Here is a 17771-nt window from a genome sequence, read left to right as displayed (position 1 = left end):
CCTCCCCCCTGCTTTTGTTGGGATGGATAAATTCCTTAGCTTATTTTATTATCTCTGCCAATAGCAAGGCAAATGCCTAATACGTCGTTACGTATCATACAGAATCACTTGATGAAAATATAAAATATGATTTTGCATAGAACTCATTTAAACAATGCAAATAAGCTACTAGTAGTCTCGCTTCTGTTCCCAGTGGGTTTCCGCGAGTGCCCACGGCCGGGGCCCAGGACAGAGATGCGGGTTACATTGTGCTCCACTCAGAAATAGTTCCGTTTACAGTGACTCCTAAGCCCACGCAGACATTCCACATGCTTTCTGCTATTTCCGTCTACGGTTTTAACACTGATGCCAAGTGTTCAAATCAAATACAGATATTGCCAAAGAATAGGGCACACTGTGAGATTAGGCGGAAGAGGGTTTATTTTCTGGGCGCAGGACAGGAACTTGACGAGCAATGTGAATACAGAGATCTACTGAGCACACCTTTTCCTTCTTGCCCTTCAGAGAGAGGAGACAGTCACCAGCATATCAAAGTAAAGCGTGTGTAGTTTACTTTCTTAAAATCCACTTACGTTAGTCTCATAATTGTTCTGAGCCCAGAAAGTGAATCATGCCGTGATTCAAAAGAACTGTCCCTCACATAAACCTATGAGCACACATTTAAAAAATGATTTATTGTACATCTTTGCATTTCTTAAGGCATGAACAATGGCGTACAGATGGAACAGGGTTCTGAGGAGTATCACATCTTTTTTGACAAGGTCAGCACAAGTACACCACATCAAACGGACACACTCGAAGTCCGAGCTGACCAAGTGCCGTGGTACAGGAGCTTCTAGATGCGGGGATGGTGCTTCCAGACAAAGGACCAAAAGCGTGGTTTATATGTCATGTTGCTTTAAACTCTCTGGATCAGCTTTAAGCACCAGTGACAGTTTGTTTTCTTTACAAACACTTCAGACTTTGGATTTGATATTCTCCTTTTATTCTGCTTTTCAAGGAGGGCGTGGGTGTTTTTTAAGGGATATGGTTGCAGCAAAACAGAAAGGATCCAAAAGTGGTTAGGGGCCTTGTCTAATGCACTTCTGAAAGTCCATTATAAAGATGAATAGAAAAGCAAACGGTCGGTTTTCAGTCGACCCAGAAACCACGCGGAGCTCTAGGAAACATAATTGTGCATAGTTATTTATTCATTCAGAGCATGATATGTTTGGCTAGCTCTACATTCTCAGTTTACCAAAGAACAGGGCTGTCTACTTTGCTAAACCCAGGGTCCTTTCGCAGCTCCCAGTAGGTATCATTAGAAACCCAGGCTTCTCTTTGATTGGCATCAATGACTTTTCTGTGGAAATACAAAAATCAACATTAGACACAAATGACGTCAAGGTGGCCTGGTCATTGGACCCGCTCCCGTAGACAGGATGTGTATGCATAAGGGGTACTTTGTAAGTCAGTTAGTGTCCTATCTGCTTATTGATGACTTGACTATTTTTTTTAAGATTTTATTTATTTGTCAGAGAGAGAGAGAGAGAGCGCGCGCATGCACACAAGCAGGGGGAACAGCAGGCAGAGGGAGGAGCAGGCTTCCCGCTGAGCATGGAGCCCGATGTGGGACTTTATCCCAGGACCCTGGGATCATGACCCGAGCCAAAGGCAGTCCCTTAACTGACTGAGCCACCCAGGTGCCCCTGACTTGACTATTTTGACCAAAAACAAAGTCCTTTTTGTTTGTGTTGCTTATTTGAAATAGGAGTGGATGGGGTCATGGGGAGAGGGAAAAGGGGCACAAATAAATCACTTCTAGGCAAGGCTAGAAAGTGAACTGCCCCCCAAAAAAGCAGGTACAGGGCACCTAGGTGGCACAGTCGCTGACTCTCGATTTCGACTCAGGTCGTGATCTCAGGGTTGTGAGATGGAGCCCCGCACTGGGCTCCACGCTCAGTGTGGAGTCTGCTCTGGATTCTTTCTCTCACTCTCTCTCCCTCTGCCCCTCCCCCCATATGCTCTCTCTCAAATAAATCTTTACCAAAAGAAAAAAAAAAAAAAGCACGTACAAGTTTTGTACTAAGAGCTTCAGGCCCCAGACCCACAAGAATAGTCTCTGCTTCACTTGCAGGGAAGGGTATGCAACCACAGTAGCTCCATGAGGCCCTGCGTGCTCCACGCCCAGGGTGCACTTTCAACAGCTAAAGGGCAAGGCCGCATTCCTCCCCAGGGCAGTCACGAGATGGCGATTCGAAAGGACATGAGGTTATTCTGAGCTGATGTGTCCTGGCTCTGGAGGGTAACAGATGGATTTGGAAAATACAGCTTCTTCATCTGTGTGATGTATCTATAATCCTACAAATAATCCTGTAATAATCACCCATGATGATCCCACAGAAGGGCCAAATCTGAATGACACAAGCCCCGTATGACAGAAATAAAATTAAATACTACTGAAGCCAGGATGACCTTGCGGGCAGTGGGGTCCCACTGTGGCCTTGAGTTGAGGGGGTGGAAAGAAGTTTCTACCATTCTCAATGGTATAGCTGAAGTACAAAGAGCATTCTGTGCAAGGCCCTCACCCTTTTTGCTGCCCACGAAAAGAAGAGCTGTGGAGGAGAATTGATTTGTGTGGTAACAAACTGTTCACAAGTGCAAAGTCTGGTTCAATACTTTCACTACCAAAACCAAAGTTACCCGAATCAGTTTAATTTTAAGCTCCCTGGACACTAAACTATCCCTCATTTTCCCTTTACACCTGGAGTTTCTCATGGCTGGTGGCAATCATCTGCAAAACATGAACTTGTTATAGGAATGAACTGACTTACTTAAAAAATTTTGGTATATGTTCAAGGTTGTTTTCTTCCATGTAGCGCCTTCGAGATCTCTGGAGTTCCTCCACTCTTTGTTTCTCTGCGGCCGCAGCTTCTAAATTTCCTTCTTCCAAAAATCTAAGCAGAACACAGTTATCCCTCTAATACACCATCCTCTTTGCTGGGAAAAAAATAATCTCGTCTTGTATAAAATTACCTTCTAGTTGCTGAGAACATAACACGGTGAACAGTCATACTCGGATAATGTGCCCTTGCTCCCACCCCAGGCCATGCTACCTCTGTCTGTCTGCCCACCAATAACATACTTGCTGTGTATGTCAACTGCATTACTGGGTACAGCAATGTGAAGCTAGGGGTGGAAGGCGGGTAGTTTGGCCTTGGAGACTCTTCTGTGCTCTCTTGGGTTCTGTAACTTGAGATTTTCAGGATGATGGGAGAGTCCAGGCTCAGGACAATATGAAGTACGGGGTTGAGCTCCTTTTCCATATTATCGGAAAAACACTTGGTAAAGGCCAGAAGAGGGAGGATGGTAGCTGGCTGTTCTCCACCTACTTTTAGAACAGACTGAGAGGGAAGGAGTTTTCTCCTGTTTTATCGAAGAGAGTAAAACTGGTGACAAAAAGAGAATCTAACACCGGGGGAAATTACAAAAGGCTGCAAAAAAGGAAATGAATCATAAATGAAATTCAGGAAGGGAATACTGGAATAGAATTGAGAAAGAAAAAGCAGACCTAGTGGGGATTTGCAAAACCTATATTTAAATGTCAAAATGAGAGCAAAGAACAGGGATTCAATGTGATGCCCATGGGAAGTTTGTTGACACACTGGAATGTCAGACCGTGAGACCTCATGTTCTGGGGGCAGGGGAAGTGTAAGAGGACTGAATAGTAGGACATTCAGCACTGGAATTTTTTGGCAGAAAACACATAAAGCCACAGATACACTGGAAACAGAAAATGATCTCAGGTGGAATTTGTGTGGCATATAGAATTTTTGGAAAAAGTAAAATTAACTCTGTCGGAATGGACAACATGCATACAGAACTATATAAGAATAATAAAAAATAAGAATCAGAAGGTATTAAAGGGACTACATTTTGAGTACACCTCACATCCCATGGGATCAAAACCACGCTGGACAAACTCCGGACTTGGCTTGGAGCATTTCTAGATGTTCCTGTAACTTATCTTCTTATTCTTCAGGTTAAAAGATAGTCCATGTGACAGAGTAGTAGAAGTAAAGAGGTGAAAACCCTGGAGGAGGTTTTAGTGGAGCAGAGTTCACAAATTTGCACACTTCTGGTGAATTTGGGGTTGGGGGGCAGGGACCTTTTGTTAAGAACTGTGTTATCTTCTGTGGGAAACTTTGTTAAGCTAAACATCTGTTACGATCACCCAAGAATACCGTCTTAGCTAGGGTAGAAGGCTCCAGTGGTGCGGAGTGAATAAGGGAATGAGGGAATTCACGAATGATTCCATGAATAAATAAATGAGGGTGGTGAAAATAAACTTCGGTGGCATCCGTAGGGCCATGCCATGATCTAGTGTCCATTTCAAACATCATTGCCAGGCTCACCTCTGATCTGGCCGGAATCGGGCATCTGTCGGTGGAAGGAGATCTTTCAGGACAGGATCTAACTCATTGAGCTCGATAGCAAACCTCGTGAAGCCATAGTAGAGCTCATAGTTGGTTGGCATGGAACCTGGAATAATGCCCATAAACCACAGTGAGTGGCAGAGAGGTTTAAGGAAGCCTGCAGAAGGTGACTTAACCCAAGTGCTTAACTAATATCCACACGAATACTAAATTTGTAGTCAGAAAAATCAGATTAAGATTTTTCTTAGGCAGATTAAATTGGTTGTGTTTGGCTAGATAGGAAACTTTGTGTTACTTATCAGAACTGGTTGATTCATATATTTAATGAAACCCAGCCTTTAAAATAAAACTTTGTACATAGAGTATTCTTTACTGGGTAAACAATGTCATCATTTTTTCCTCAAATATTCAACTGGGTAACTAAATGCCAGGGTGATTAACTATGAACATTAAGATATCACCAGAAACACAATTTACTTCCTTTTAGAAAAAGAAAAAGATGCAGATCTAAATTAATATTCACTGGCACTTTTTAACTAAACTCAAAGGCAGGATCTTTGTATGCTTTGCTCATTGATGTATTCCAAGCTCTTAGAGTAAAGCTTGATGCATAGTCATTACTCAAGAAATAGCTGCTGAATGAATGAACTAACCACTCTATCAGCAGGAAATTTAAATACTCATTGAGGTCTCTTAGAAAACCAACAACTAATTTTAAAGTTAGGACTTAACTGACAAAATTGCAATGAAAATAAGTACCCTGTGGACACTTGTTCTATTTACCCTTGATATTTAATTATTGCTAGTGTATTACCAGAACTCTCTTGATATCTTTTATTAAATGTCAACATATTGCAGCTTTTTGCTGCTCAAGTGAGAAGATCACTTATTCTGGTTAAGTTATTGACTTTGTGGATTATAGATGTTTGCACGTTTTTCCCTTGTTTTATTAGAACAGAGACTAGGGGCGCCTGGGTGGCTCAGTTGTTAAGCGTCTGCCTTCGGCTCAGGTCATGATCCTAGGGTCCTGGGATCGAGCCCCACATCGGGCTCCCTGCTCGGTGGGAAGCCTGCTTCTCCCTCTCCCACTCCCCCTGCTTGTGTTCCCTCTCTCGCTGTGTCTCTCTCTATCAAATAAATAAAATCTAAAAAAAAAAAAAAAAAAAAAGAACAGAGACTAAATGAGTAAGGATTTGTGTTTATATAGTTCAATTGCCTAAACTCTTTAAAAACATACCTAGCTTTTGAAGGTAGGCATTACATTTAGAATGACATCACATGAAGCCTCATCTCTGACCACATGTCAGATTTGGCCTAAATTTTATAATTCCTTATTATCAAAAGTTGGGATTCACCTCATTTGTATGTTAAGTAAAAAATATAACCATGCTTAACTTAAGCATCTATGTTTTTATTTTTTATTTTTTATTTTATTTTTAATTTTTTTTAAGCATCTATGTTTTTAATCTCACTATGAAAGAAAGCATATGGTGAACTGCATGAGATGTGACATTCCCGTCCTTCTGTCACTCCAGGTGCCCTCCAGACACAAGATGCTCACACCCATCTCACCTGGTCTCCAGATGCACTTTGCAGAGGGGGCCACGCCACAGTAGAGCCCTTCATGCCACTTCCCGAAGAGCCGGTGCACCACCTTCCCCTCCTGATCCATTATGACCCCCTGGACCTCATTCACATTAGAATTCCAATAATTCACCTGCAAAAACCAAACCCCAATGAAAACATCCAATCTGTTTCATAACACTAATCCCTCCAATTTCCAAATGGAAGACATTCTTAAATTTGAAGTCGCTCATTCAAACCACTTCCAGAAATCTCTCTCAAAAGGTTTTATATGAAAGGTTGGCTTTCCAAGTGTTAGTGGGCTTAACTTTAAAGAGAGAGATCAGCTCTACTCTACGCTAGGGCAGAAAAGGCTCAGCTTCTCTCCTAATAACCTAGTATTAACTTACCGGTTGGTAATTTCTTCCTTAGATGCCCCCGTCTCAAATTTCCCCCTCGTTCATGGATCTTAATGAGTTTCAGTGGGCCGTGCTGTAGAAGTCACTTGGGAAGTAATTTTCATAGTGCCTGTAAATGGCTAAATTTCATGAGGAAAACCCTGCTCTGGCCCTCTTCTAGCCATACTTCTCCCTAGGAGATGAGAAGTCTGTGGGCATTTACCCATCTGGATCCCATGGCCCCTTCTAGATCAGGTCCTAGAATTCCCTTTCCCAACCACTCTAAGCTTCTTCCACTTTCTTTGGATTCATCCTTCCAAAGGACAGACCGCCCACCACCAGGGTGTGATGAGGCCTGAGGGGCGGCCAGGGGTGGCCGTCTGAGGCAGGTGTGGACAGAGCTTAGACGTTCCGCTGGACTGCCTTCCTACACGTGGGTGAGGCCCCCTGTGGGGCAGGACAGAGGCTGTCACAGGTGGGGAGAGGGCAGGAAGGCCATGAGTCAGGGCTGGCTCTCCTGCACTGCCGGGTTGCCAGCTCGGACTTCTAAAGTGCCCAACCTGGCCGCGCGGGCTTTGTTACAAAAGGAATATTTGTCGAAGTGAAAGAACAGAACGTAAGTCATGTGACAAACTGTAGGTTTGATCTACAAATTTTAAATATTTACACATATGAAAAAAAAAAAATATTTACACATATGGAATGGGGTCTCCATTTGTACTTTTGCCCTGAGCTCTGCAAATATTAGGGGCAGGACTAAATCGAAGCTTCCCATGGCCTGCAAAACTAAACGCACACATTGACTGTCATCACCCAACCAGAGCAAGTAATGAGCCTGGTCTTTCAGTTCTGAGCCACCTAATGAGTCCACAAGCAAAAAAAGGAAAATGGGAGAAACATCTTGAGTAAATTAAAGATCTTCAATTCCAACTAACATGACCTTCCAGTATGGTTTCAAAGGATTTCCCTAAGAAGAGAACGTTTTGAGTTTTAAGACTCCAATATGTTATCTGTTTCTGCCATAGTAGAATGAGATCAGGAGTAGAGTAGATTAAAAGGGCTGGTGGGGTTTCTGTACCACGATGAATTCAGGAGCACACCTAACCATGAGGGCGATAACCGTGTATTCCACTTTAGACCAGAGCGACTAAGGGAAAATGCTATTGCGTAGGCATTCTATCTCAGGAATCTTTTCTTGTTAATCAAGAGGATGCTTCTTCTTGAGCAAATTTGGACCATCATAGTGGCAGAGTTGGATAAGCTTATAGTGACTGGAAGTTATCATCCACATGCATCCTCAGAAATGACAAATGCATTATAATTAGCTCCCTAAAATAAGATCACTTGACTCTGTTGCAATCAAGCAGGAACAGAAATAGAAGCCAGAAGACTCACTTCAGGCAAGAAGTGTTTTCTGGAATTTTACTTAATGAATACTGACTGGCTGCTTAAAAAGAAAATCTTTAGAAAGAAGAGTATTTCTTCTGTTTTGAGATGGTGCCTTTTTTGACCTCCGCATGTTCGGAAGTCTGCATACCTTGAGTAACTCCACCAGTTGGTTCTGCTTTCTTATCTAAAACGTCCTCAAGGATCAATGATATGGGACAGACTCACTTGCTGTCGTTTAAGGTAACTTATATTTCTCCTTTACGAAGCATTTTATATTATTTTTTTCTTTACTGTTGTAGGATTATCATTTACCTTGACAAATGTGAGTTTGCAAATGCAAACACTGCTTTTGGTATTTCTAATGGTTACTTCTCCATAATGCTCTATCCACCTCCTCCCACTGAGAATGTTGTGTATGCACGTGGTGACTTTATTCCACACATAGCAATCTCCATACCTAGTGAAAAATACAATGTTGATTAAAAAACAATGAAGGTCACAAATATATAGTACCATTTCTATGACTGAGAATATTCTTTGGCCAAAACTTCCTTTTCCCTCGTTTTCCTCTAATTCCTCCAATTCCTTCCTTTTCCCTCAATTTCCTCTAATTTCCCTCATTTTCCTCTAATTGCTGAAAGTTTCTATGTAGTCAAGGACCCTCGTGATATGATTCATTCATTTAAGGAGCATTTCAGTGCTTTCTATAGTCCAGGTGCTAAAGCCACCAAGTTGAATAGGATCTGTCTCTTGCTCTCTTGGAGCCAACAGTATGGTAGGAGTAGACTGACATGGCAACAAATACTTGTAATAAAATGTGATGAGGAAATGTCATGAGAACACAGAAGGGGGAGTCCTTAGATCTGCCTGGAATGTGGGGGGAGTATCCAGGAAGACTTGCTGGAGAAGACTGGATTCAGTCTAAGCTTGGAGGAGGGATAGGAGGGCACTATAGGCCAGGGAAACACACTGACAAAGCCACAGAGGCCAGAATAGCACGATGCATCTGGGGGCCTGCCAGGGGTACGCCACATGTGAATGGGTGTAGCGGGTGGCCAGTCTGCAAAGGGAAGGCCTTCAACAATGCTCCGATGAGTCTGGATTCATACTGCAGGTAATGGGCCATCGTGGAAAGATTTGAGGGAGGAGATAGGCACGATAGGATGTGCCTTTAAGAAAGATTACCCTGAGGACATTGTTTCATACTCTGAATTAAGACCAAAAATGTGAATAATTCTTTGAAAAAAGACTAATGATCATAGATAGCACGTCTAATGGAAATTCTGGGTTACAGAAGTTACAGAGTTTCTGCCAAGGAATGAGGTGACATAGCTTCAGATCACCTTTAAGTTTGCAGATTATCTGTATTTTCAAATAAAATGTTATTTCAAATTAAAATAAAACACTTCTAAGTTCCTAAAAAAATTTATGAATTGGTATGATGCAGGCTCTCTACATACCTGGGAAAACTCTTTCTTCTCATGAGTTTGCAAATATTTAAAGTATATTTATACACAACTAATGAATCATTGAACACTACACCAAAAACTAATGATGTACTATATGTTGGCTAATTGAATTTAAACTAAAAAAAAAATAGTCTATTTTGTGGCCCTGGGAACTCTCCTCTCTCCCCACCTTCCTTCATATCCCATCCACCAGCAAATTCTGTCACTGAATAAACAAAAAGAAAACCAAACAACACCAACCAACTGAAGAAAGAAACAAAAACAATCAAGCCTTTGGCCTCAATGAAAACTTCAATTAATTTTTAAAAATTTATAGGCTATATCCTTTAGAAAAATACCATGAAAAGATTCTATCACTCTTCTTTAATAAACTAACTTAGACATTAAAAATAGTCCCTGGATCTAACATGAATTCAAAAGTGAAAATACATATTGTATAGAAAAGAAGTGGCTAAAAAGAGAACCTTTGCTCTAAAATGCAAACTAACATGGTACCTGGGACAGGCAGGTAGCTGGCATTGACTTGATGAATACAGGATATGAAGAGAGAAGCAGGGAGCTTTGATACATACCCTGAAGTGCTCATTTGCTTTTGTGGGGGTCCATTCTCAAAACTTTGGAGAAGTTAACAGAAGCTTTGGAAATGGATCACTGGCACCTTCTAGAGTTTCAAAGACCCATTTCTGATTTAAAAAGCAGGTAAGACACCAAAAGGAAGATGAAAGCAACCTACTTTGGAAGCATGACATTCAGTGTTCCAACAGGCAGGATTTCCATGGACTTCCCCCAGAACTTGTTTTTCCATCTGATATCTAAACAACATAGGCAGAGGAGAAGAAATATATATTCCATATCTAATCATTTAGTCTATAAAAACTAACATCTGTATTATACTCTACATTTCACAAAGAACTTTTACAATCAACAATTGATTCTATATTGTTGATTTAACATGTCATGTACCTGGGGATGGCCCAAAGTGAAAAAATTAACTGTGAACCAAAAAAAGCTACTATCTATGTTTCTCCAGAACTCATGTTCCATATTTGTTTCAACGAATAAAACTGGGAAAAGCTCAGAGCAGTATGTGTGTATGTGAATCCACATACACATATATACACAGATAATGTCTAAATAAATGTTGTTAAAAGTTTTAACTAAATGGTAGAAATAGTTAACATATATATTAAAAAAATAAGATGCACAGTAAAAATAATTGCAGTATGACAATACCATTGATTTATATACACACTGATTTGAAAAGTTATATGATTTGGGAGAACAGAGAAAACCAAACAAACAAAACCTCTAAATACAGAAGGGTAAGCAAAATTTATGAGAAAGTGAAATTAACAAACGTGTTCATACACTGGTTAAGACATGGCCCAGGGCTTAGTGTTTATCTCACATGATGGTTTTATGTTTTACTTGGGACACTCAGGTTTGCCTGTGCATTTGTAATAACCACTAGGTCCCATTTTGATGAACTAAGTAAGGGAGCTTAGTGCTATCTCCACAAAATTTCTGACACTTTGTTATGACCAAGAAATGATGTATTTTCGTATTTTGCAATAAAATACAGTCACAGTGCTCTATCATTTTGTGTGTTTGCAGACTGAGAAAGGGCATATGAGAAGAGATATTCTGTGATCAATGAAGCCCCTTCCAAACATGAAGGAACAATTTATACTTAATGGTTAAATGGACATACATGGTTGACCCTTGAGCAACACGGGTTGGAACTGCATGGGTTCACTCATAGGCAGATTTTTTTTGATAAATGAGGTAGAGTACTATAAATGTATTCTCTCTTCCTTATGATTTTCTTAATAACATTTTCTTTTCTCTAGCTTACTATTAGAATATAACATATAATACATATAACATACAAAATACGTGTTCACTGACGGTTTACACTTTATTGGTAAGGCTTCTGGTCAATGGTAGGCTATTACTAGTTAAGTTTTTGGTGAGTCAAAAGTAACACATGAATTTTAGACTGTGTGGGGGTCAGTACCCTAACCCCAGTTTTGTTCAAGAGTCAACTGTATATATTTTTCTTTCTAAAGGGATTTTGAAACTTGTAATTTTATGTGAGTTTGTAACATTCTGACTAAACAATGGGCACCGTACAAGTAGAGACTTCAATCCGAATCCCTGAGTCTCAGTGAGTTAAAGACCACAAATCAGCACAATGTTTACATATCTAAATAGACTGTGACCACAGATGATGTGTCACAGAATCTTCTTTCACGATTAAGATCTCCTTGCACACCCTCAAGAAGCAAGAAGGCAGCAGATAGAACCTCCATGTTATAGATGCAGTCAATGAGGCATAATGAGGTAAAATGATAGCCCTGAGCTGACACAGTTGGCACGGAGCTCGGCTGTCCCCAGGGCTTTGTTTCCTAGGTATACAATCTCATCTCCTGGATGACACGGTTTCATATTTAAACCAGGAAATCTAATTTCTCAAACTGAATTCCACACCAATTACTAACATTCTCTGAGCCCCAAAGGTAAAAATCTAACCTGAGCATAATGTTCCTTTAGAAACTAGAAACTGTTTCATAGGCTCGCCAATTGGATTTTGAAGTTATAACTGAAATACAAACCTTGCCAAAACACAAAATTCTTGGATTCACAGTGACAGGCAGAAATGGGTGGATGATGGCTAACCTGGTAATTAAAACAAAAGAGAAGGCAATGACATCAGAGTTAAAGCTTCCATAAATGATCATTTTTTTCCAACATACACTGGCTACCCCCAAATATAAACTAGTCAACACATCCATCTCTATTATTGAATTATTGTCAGAATCTTCCACTTTAAGACTTCATGCTTAAACTCAGAGAACTTATATATATTAACAGAGTTTTCTGTTAACTGGTATCATATCCCACTGCAAACAGTAGTTTATCAAAAAGCTGTTTCATCATCAACCTGTCCTCCTACAGTGTCTGCATAGAAACCTCCGTGTGTCCGATGGGACCTACCTGTTCTGAGAAAAATCTGAATCCCTTGTCCTCTCTAATGCATTCGTAAGTCTCCCCAAGGACAGGGTTGAATGGCTTACTTCCTGCTCTGAAATAGGTGGAGCAATATCCTGAAACTGCAAATGCAGCAATAAGAACCTGTTAAAACATTTAAGAAAGGAAAATAATATAGGAGAGACTACTTCCAGGTCTGTTTGTCCCTTATTTCTTGAGGTTTTACACACCCCTGTCCATGGGTGCTGATTTGATGGTGGTTGCTTTTTCTATTACCTGCACAGACTCTTCATAAACTCATGGGTTAAAAAATGAGTGAAAAAGAAGCAAAAGTCCTTGCATCTGAGGCCAAATATTCTTCATTCAGCTGTCACCCAGTTTCCCGAGTATCACAGAGCTCAGAGGTTCTGAAACCCAGTTTATAGGTTAGTCCTTTGCACAACTTAGCACCATGAGCAGGAGGCTTGTGGCTGCTGGTACTTTCGGGAGGGCAGTCCAGTTTTCCACAGTTGTGTGGAGTAGAGGCCAGGGCAAAGCACAAACAGGAGGTTCCTTTCTCTGACCCAAGTTCTTGAACACATGGGCTCTTGGCTTTCAAGAAAAGCTGCTAGGGCAAGGCTAGGCATGCCTTAAACCTGGAAGGAGTGTGATACCTTTACATCCTAACTTCAGAAATACTCATGACCAAAGATAGGTCACAAAGCACATATTGCCTATGGAGGTATCTGGAAATTTTGGGGCCCTGCTCAATTTGTGCAAATGAACTGTTTCCTCCTTCACCCATGCAGTGGAAATGTTATGCAGAAACCAAATATGCCATCCTAATGAATTGTGCCTTAGTCCACGTCTAGGGTTGACAACTCCCCGAAAGGTACTGCTCTGTTATGGATTACCATGCGCTCGTAGGGGTCGTCAGTTTCTGAAGCCTTGTCCAGAAGCTCACTGTATTCGATTTCCTCACAGAGATGCTGCAGGGTGTTGAGTGGCTCATTTAGCTCCACAGGCATAGAGACTTTAGACAAGTCTTTACCAATGTTGTTCCTCAAGATATTCCACAGGTTAATGTTACTGGTGTCGGGGCAGGGGGCTGGCAGGCATGTTCGACGGCCATTTCGGAAGGCTCCTCCTGTGAGCTCCCCATTCAAGACTGGAAGGGAGACAAAGACAAGAAGCACGATAAAAGATACTTCGCTTTTTTGATTTCATAGCATCTGGGAAGAAAATAATTCTTTCAAATACTTCTGGTTGTGATACATTTCTTAAGCCTCCATTATACTCTCTCAAGAGTGGAATTATTTCAACACACGGTTGCTTATACATGCACAAAACATCAATGTACAGTTTTTTTTTAACAAGGTATTACATATGCTCAAATATTATTCTAGAAAAGATAAGTCAAATTTTTAAAAATTAAATACATTTATTAAGAAAGACTCAAACTTCTGGTTTAAGCAAGAAGTAAAACTTTTTCATTTAAGCTTCTCCCTAACGGATTTTTCAACCATTTACCTTAACAGATTATACAAATATAAAATGTACTGAATGATCGGCTGCAAAAGGAACAATCAGTGAGGGGAGAGAATAGTTGTTCACTGAATCACCAGCGTTCTAACTTGGCAAGAAGACAGAGCAAGCTGGGAGCTCAAAGGATGCATACTTTGCCGAGAAATGTTGTCCGCAACACTGGTGTTGTCTTCAGATATATTATCACTCACGTCACTGATGTAAGACTCATCGTCTGAAGCCTAAAAAGGGGAAGAACATAGAAAGGATCAGAATTCTTGTTCAGTCTTGAAAGGTTAGGAAATCAAATGACTACAAACAAAACATTGCCCAAATAAGCAAAAGCACAGGTCACGGGGGGAAGTGTATTTGGCGTATGTGCAACGAACACTTGAGAGAGAGAGTGAGTCATGAGCCAGAATACAGCATGGCTGGAAAGCAGCCTTTGTGTTTAAGTAGCCCCCTGCCTTATCCAGGGTGGGGGTCTGGGGGAGGCCAGTACTTCATCAGAAGTATTTCAGTGCAATACAGTAAGAATGTACAAAAAAGGAGGCCTTATCCTCCCCTTAGAGGAATCAGGAGGGGCTGCCCAGAGTAAATAAAATTGGCACTGGGTGTTGGAGAGGTTTTTAGAAGGGGGAGAAGCACAGGAAGAAAGGAGAGTGTACAAAAACGCAGAGAAACATGAGAGGAACATTCCATTCTAGGAATGCTCAGAAGCTGAGTGTCTGAGACAGAGGGAGGGGTGAACAGGAAGAGGGTCTGACTCTGAAGGTCTTTTCATGTCAACATAAAGGGTTCCCGGGGTGCCTGGGTGGCTCAGTCGTTAAGCGTCTGTCTTCGGCTCAGGTCATGATCCTGGGGTCCTGGAATCGAGCCCCGCATCAGGCTCCCTGCTCGTCGGGAAGCCTGCTTCTCCCTCTCCCACTCCCCCTGCTTGTGTTCCCTCTCTCGCTGTCTCTCTCTGTCAAATAAATAAAATCTTAAAAAAAAAATAAAGTTGAGAAGAATTCCTATATTTAGGGAGAACAGTGATAGAATTATTGCATATATAAATGAATAATTGTAGTTTTGCTTTGCAGACTGAGCAAGTCTATAAAGATGGCAAATTGAGAATAAAATCTTGTTCTGATTCATGTTTTCCCACCGCAAATGGTTTCCAGTTCCTAATGACTGCAAAAGAGCCGACGGTAAAATCATCAGGTATCTGAGAGCCACCTTCTTAAGCTTGATAGAAAAAAAAAGTAAATCAAACTCTTCTACATGATTTCTCTTAAAAAAGCTAATCACACCAAATTATGTTAGAGGAGACAAATGCCTGTTCAAACCAAATTTATGTTGCATGCCTGTGTACTGTTTGAATTTATTAAGAAAACATTCATGTTTATCCTACAAAAAGCTATAAACAGTCTATTCTTCTTGAATTTCTCATCTCTCCCAAAGTAATATATGATAAAAAATGGTCTGATACCCATTTCCTTCTAAAATGGTCCATGTAGAATGTACAACAATTCCACAACGACAGTAGGCCCTGAGTAAGATCTATATTCCCATATGTGTGAGCAATAGCTAAGGCTGGCCCGTCTGGCTGTGGTCCATGCACATTATCCTGTATACAAAGTTAAGGCTCTGTAGTATTATAATAAAACAATTAACACATTCATTTTCTCCCCCTGGTCAAGAAGTCCTGAGGACAAATATTTCTCCTGAAGAGCTTAGGCATTCAAAAGAGTTCAGGGAATTTTTTTTTTTTTTCCCTAAATGTGACCAGGCATATAGCATTGTGGAAACAAGGTGATAGCAGAAGAAAGGAAGTAGATCATTCTGGAAGCAAAAATAGCATTTTTTTAAAGGAGCTGAACATCCATTAAATGAAGTGTGTTGGTAGATATCACATAGAGGGGATTTTTCTCTCACTCATGGAAAATGTTAATGTAAGACAGCTAATGCCCAGATGTTTCTCAGATTAATCATGTGTTAAAGTGCTACAAGCATTCCTTCATTCAGTTAGCAAATATTTGGCCCCTGGAAGGATCCAGAAGAAGAGAAATTGCAAGAGGCTGTAGCTGAGAGCAGAGATTAGATTATAAGGGTCTTTGTATGATGGCTAAGGAGTTTAGGTAGTTATCCTAAGGACACTGGGGAATAAGGACATGATCAGATTTGCATTTCAGAAGGATGAATCAGGCTGTCCAGTGGAAAATGGATTAAAGGGGCAAGAAGGGAGGCAGAGAAACCAGTAATGGGACTGGTCAGGTAATCCAGGGGGGAGATGATGGAGGACTGAATTGGAGTAGTGGCAGTGAAGCTGTAGGAAGATGTATGGACTTGGTAGGATGTAGGTGACAGACATTACAGAACCCAGTGAGTGAATCAGCGTGGGTGGCTGGTCCTAGTAAGGCAGGTGCGGTGAAGGACAATACCCAGGTATTTGATGTGAACACCTGGGCAGAAGAGCACCAGGATAAGCAATATGAGAAGTATGGGTAGGTTTCTCCCCACTTGGGGGTGTGGGTGTGGGTACGGGCTTTGCTGATTAATCCATTTTTGGACATGCCGAATGAGAGGTTCTGTGGAGTACCCAGGGGGCAATGTCTCACAGGTGGCTGGTTATGTGGATCCTGAGCTGACTCTTGCTCTCTCTTCAGACCCGTTTTCTCTTTGAGCTTTAGATCTGAATACCCAAACACTGGCCAGATAACTCCACTGAGAGGTCTGATCAACTCACAAAGCCTCCGGGTGAGTACATCATCTCCACACAACCCCTGTCCTTCCCTCCGCCACCAGGATCACTCTTTCCTCAGAGCTGGTACCACCACGCTGCCTGGACTTGTGCAATAACCCACGTCACGTCCCCTTCATTTCCGTATTGTCAGTGTCTGCTACGAGTGGCACTTGGGTCCCCAGCCAGTGTGCCTCCAAGGACTTAAAAATAGGGAAATTAGGTTGCTTTCAGAGAGACAGCTACAAAGTCATCATCTGATGGGTCAGAGCTCCAGTAACATGAAGCCAAATCTGACCGGAGCCTGACTGAACAGGATGAAGGACCGGCCAGCAACGGGAGGTCAAAGAAAAGAGAGTCAGAAAAGAAAATGCTGGTAGCATGTCTCTGGCATGATTGGCTCCCAAACACAAATACCGTGTCCATGTGGCACAGTATCCCTATAATGGAGACAAAAGAGTGGAGTTATGACATCCCGGCCCCCCAGGCTTTAGTTCACTCAAGTCACTGTTCCTGCTCCTGTTCCTTGCTCACCAAGCAACCTCCTGACTAGAGCTAGGCTTCCCATGCAGGTGGGCCTTAGGAAAAGAGACACGAATCAGCAAGCATAATTATTTTGTCCATCTGATAGCATCTGACCAATTATCATTATGAATAATTAAACTAGTACCCCGGCTTGTACCCGGGAGTCTCTGTGAATCGGTAAACATAGGACCACGGATTGGAGAGGCAGGTGCGTGGCTTGGTGTGGTAACAAATTCAGTACGCGATACAAGAATGCTATTTTACCTCTCCCCCATTATAAAAGTGGTATGTGGTCATTATTTCTTTCTTTCTCCACTTATTTTTGTTTCTAAAATCCCTCATAATTTCAAACATCCAAAAACAACTACAACTAATTATCAGGATGTTTCCTTCCAATCTATTTTCTATGCATATGGAAATAACATTCAGCAACTATTTCATTTCCTTTTTGTAAAAATGCAGTACAGATTTGCAACCTCAAATGACAAAATTTTTAATCAACTGTGTGGGAAGGAGTTTTGGCTGCTTCTCCCAAGCCGAAAGAAAGAAAGAAAGAAAGAAAGAAAGAAAGAAAGAAAGAAAGAAAGAAAGAAAGAAAGAAAGAAAAGAAAGAAAGAAAAGAAAAAGAAAATTCTAAGTATGCTTGACTAAATTTCAGTAAAAGAATCAATTTCTGCAACCTGATCAATGAAGATTCCCAGCTTCCAAGACCTAGCCAAGACTTATGAGCATGAAGAACAATCCAAAAAATCTTTATGGGTACAAACTTCCAATTATAAAATAAATAAGTCATGGG

The 17771-nt window shown here is 41.1% G+C and overlaps 1 protein-coding gene across 22 annotated transcripts in view; it reads right to left on the bottom strand.

The window, feature by feature from the left end:
- Window positions 1–402: 402 nt before the first annotated feature.
- Window positions 403–17771, bottom strand: part of OSBPL6 (oxysterol binding protein like 6) — a 198710-nt gene continuing 181341 nt past the window's right edge. For 17 of the 22 annotated variants that reach the window (XM_064586753.1, XM_064586758.1, XM_064586754.1 and 14 more), the window contains 10 exons: window positions 13883–13970; window positions 13119–13372; window positions 12232–12369; window positions 11850–11913; window positions 9968–10046; window positions 8078–8222; window positions 5988–6132; window positions 4395–4521; window positions 2814–2936; window positions 403–1342 (listed from right to left, as the gene is read on the bottom strand). In XM_064586753.1, the coding sequence (XP_064442823.1) occupies window positions 1234–1342; window positions 2814–2936; window positions 4395–4521; window positions 5988–6132; window positions 8078–8222; window positions 9968–10046; window positions 11850–11913; window positions 12232–12369; window positions 13119–13372; window positions 13883–13970 (1272 nt within the window). In that variant the 3' untranslated portion in view covers window positions 403–1233. Of the gene's footprint in view, window positions 1343–2054; window positions 2278–2813; window positions 2980–3124; window positions 3474–4394; window positions 4522–5987; window positions 6133–8077; window positions 8223–9967; window positions 10047–11849; window positions 11914–12231; window positions 12370–13118; window positions 13373–13882; window positions 13971–17771 lie in introns of those variants that run through there. The other 5 variants (XR_010410225.1, XR_010410228.1, XR_010410226.1 and 2 more) reach the window with 5 other exon arrangements.

Source organism: Mirounga angustirostris, unplaced genomic scaffold, assembly GCF_029215605.1.
Source record: "Mirounga angustirostris isolate CCGP_5_RB_7025 unplaced genomic scaffold, mMirAng1.0.hap1 SCAF_3, whole genome shotgun sequence".
Lineage (NCBI taxonomy): Eukaryota > Metazoa > Chordata > Mammalia > Carnivora > Phocidae > Mirounga > Mirounga angustirostris.
The sequence above is the reverse complement of the archived record's forward strand: the minus strand, read 5'-3'. Positions and strand labels throughout refer to the sequence as shown.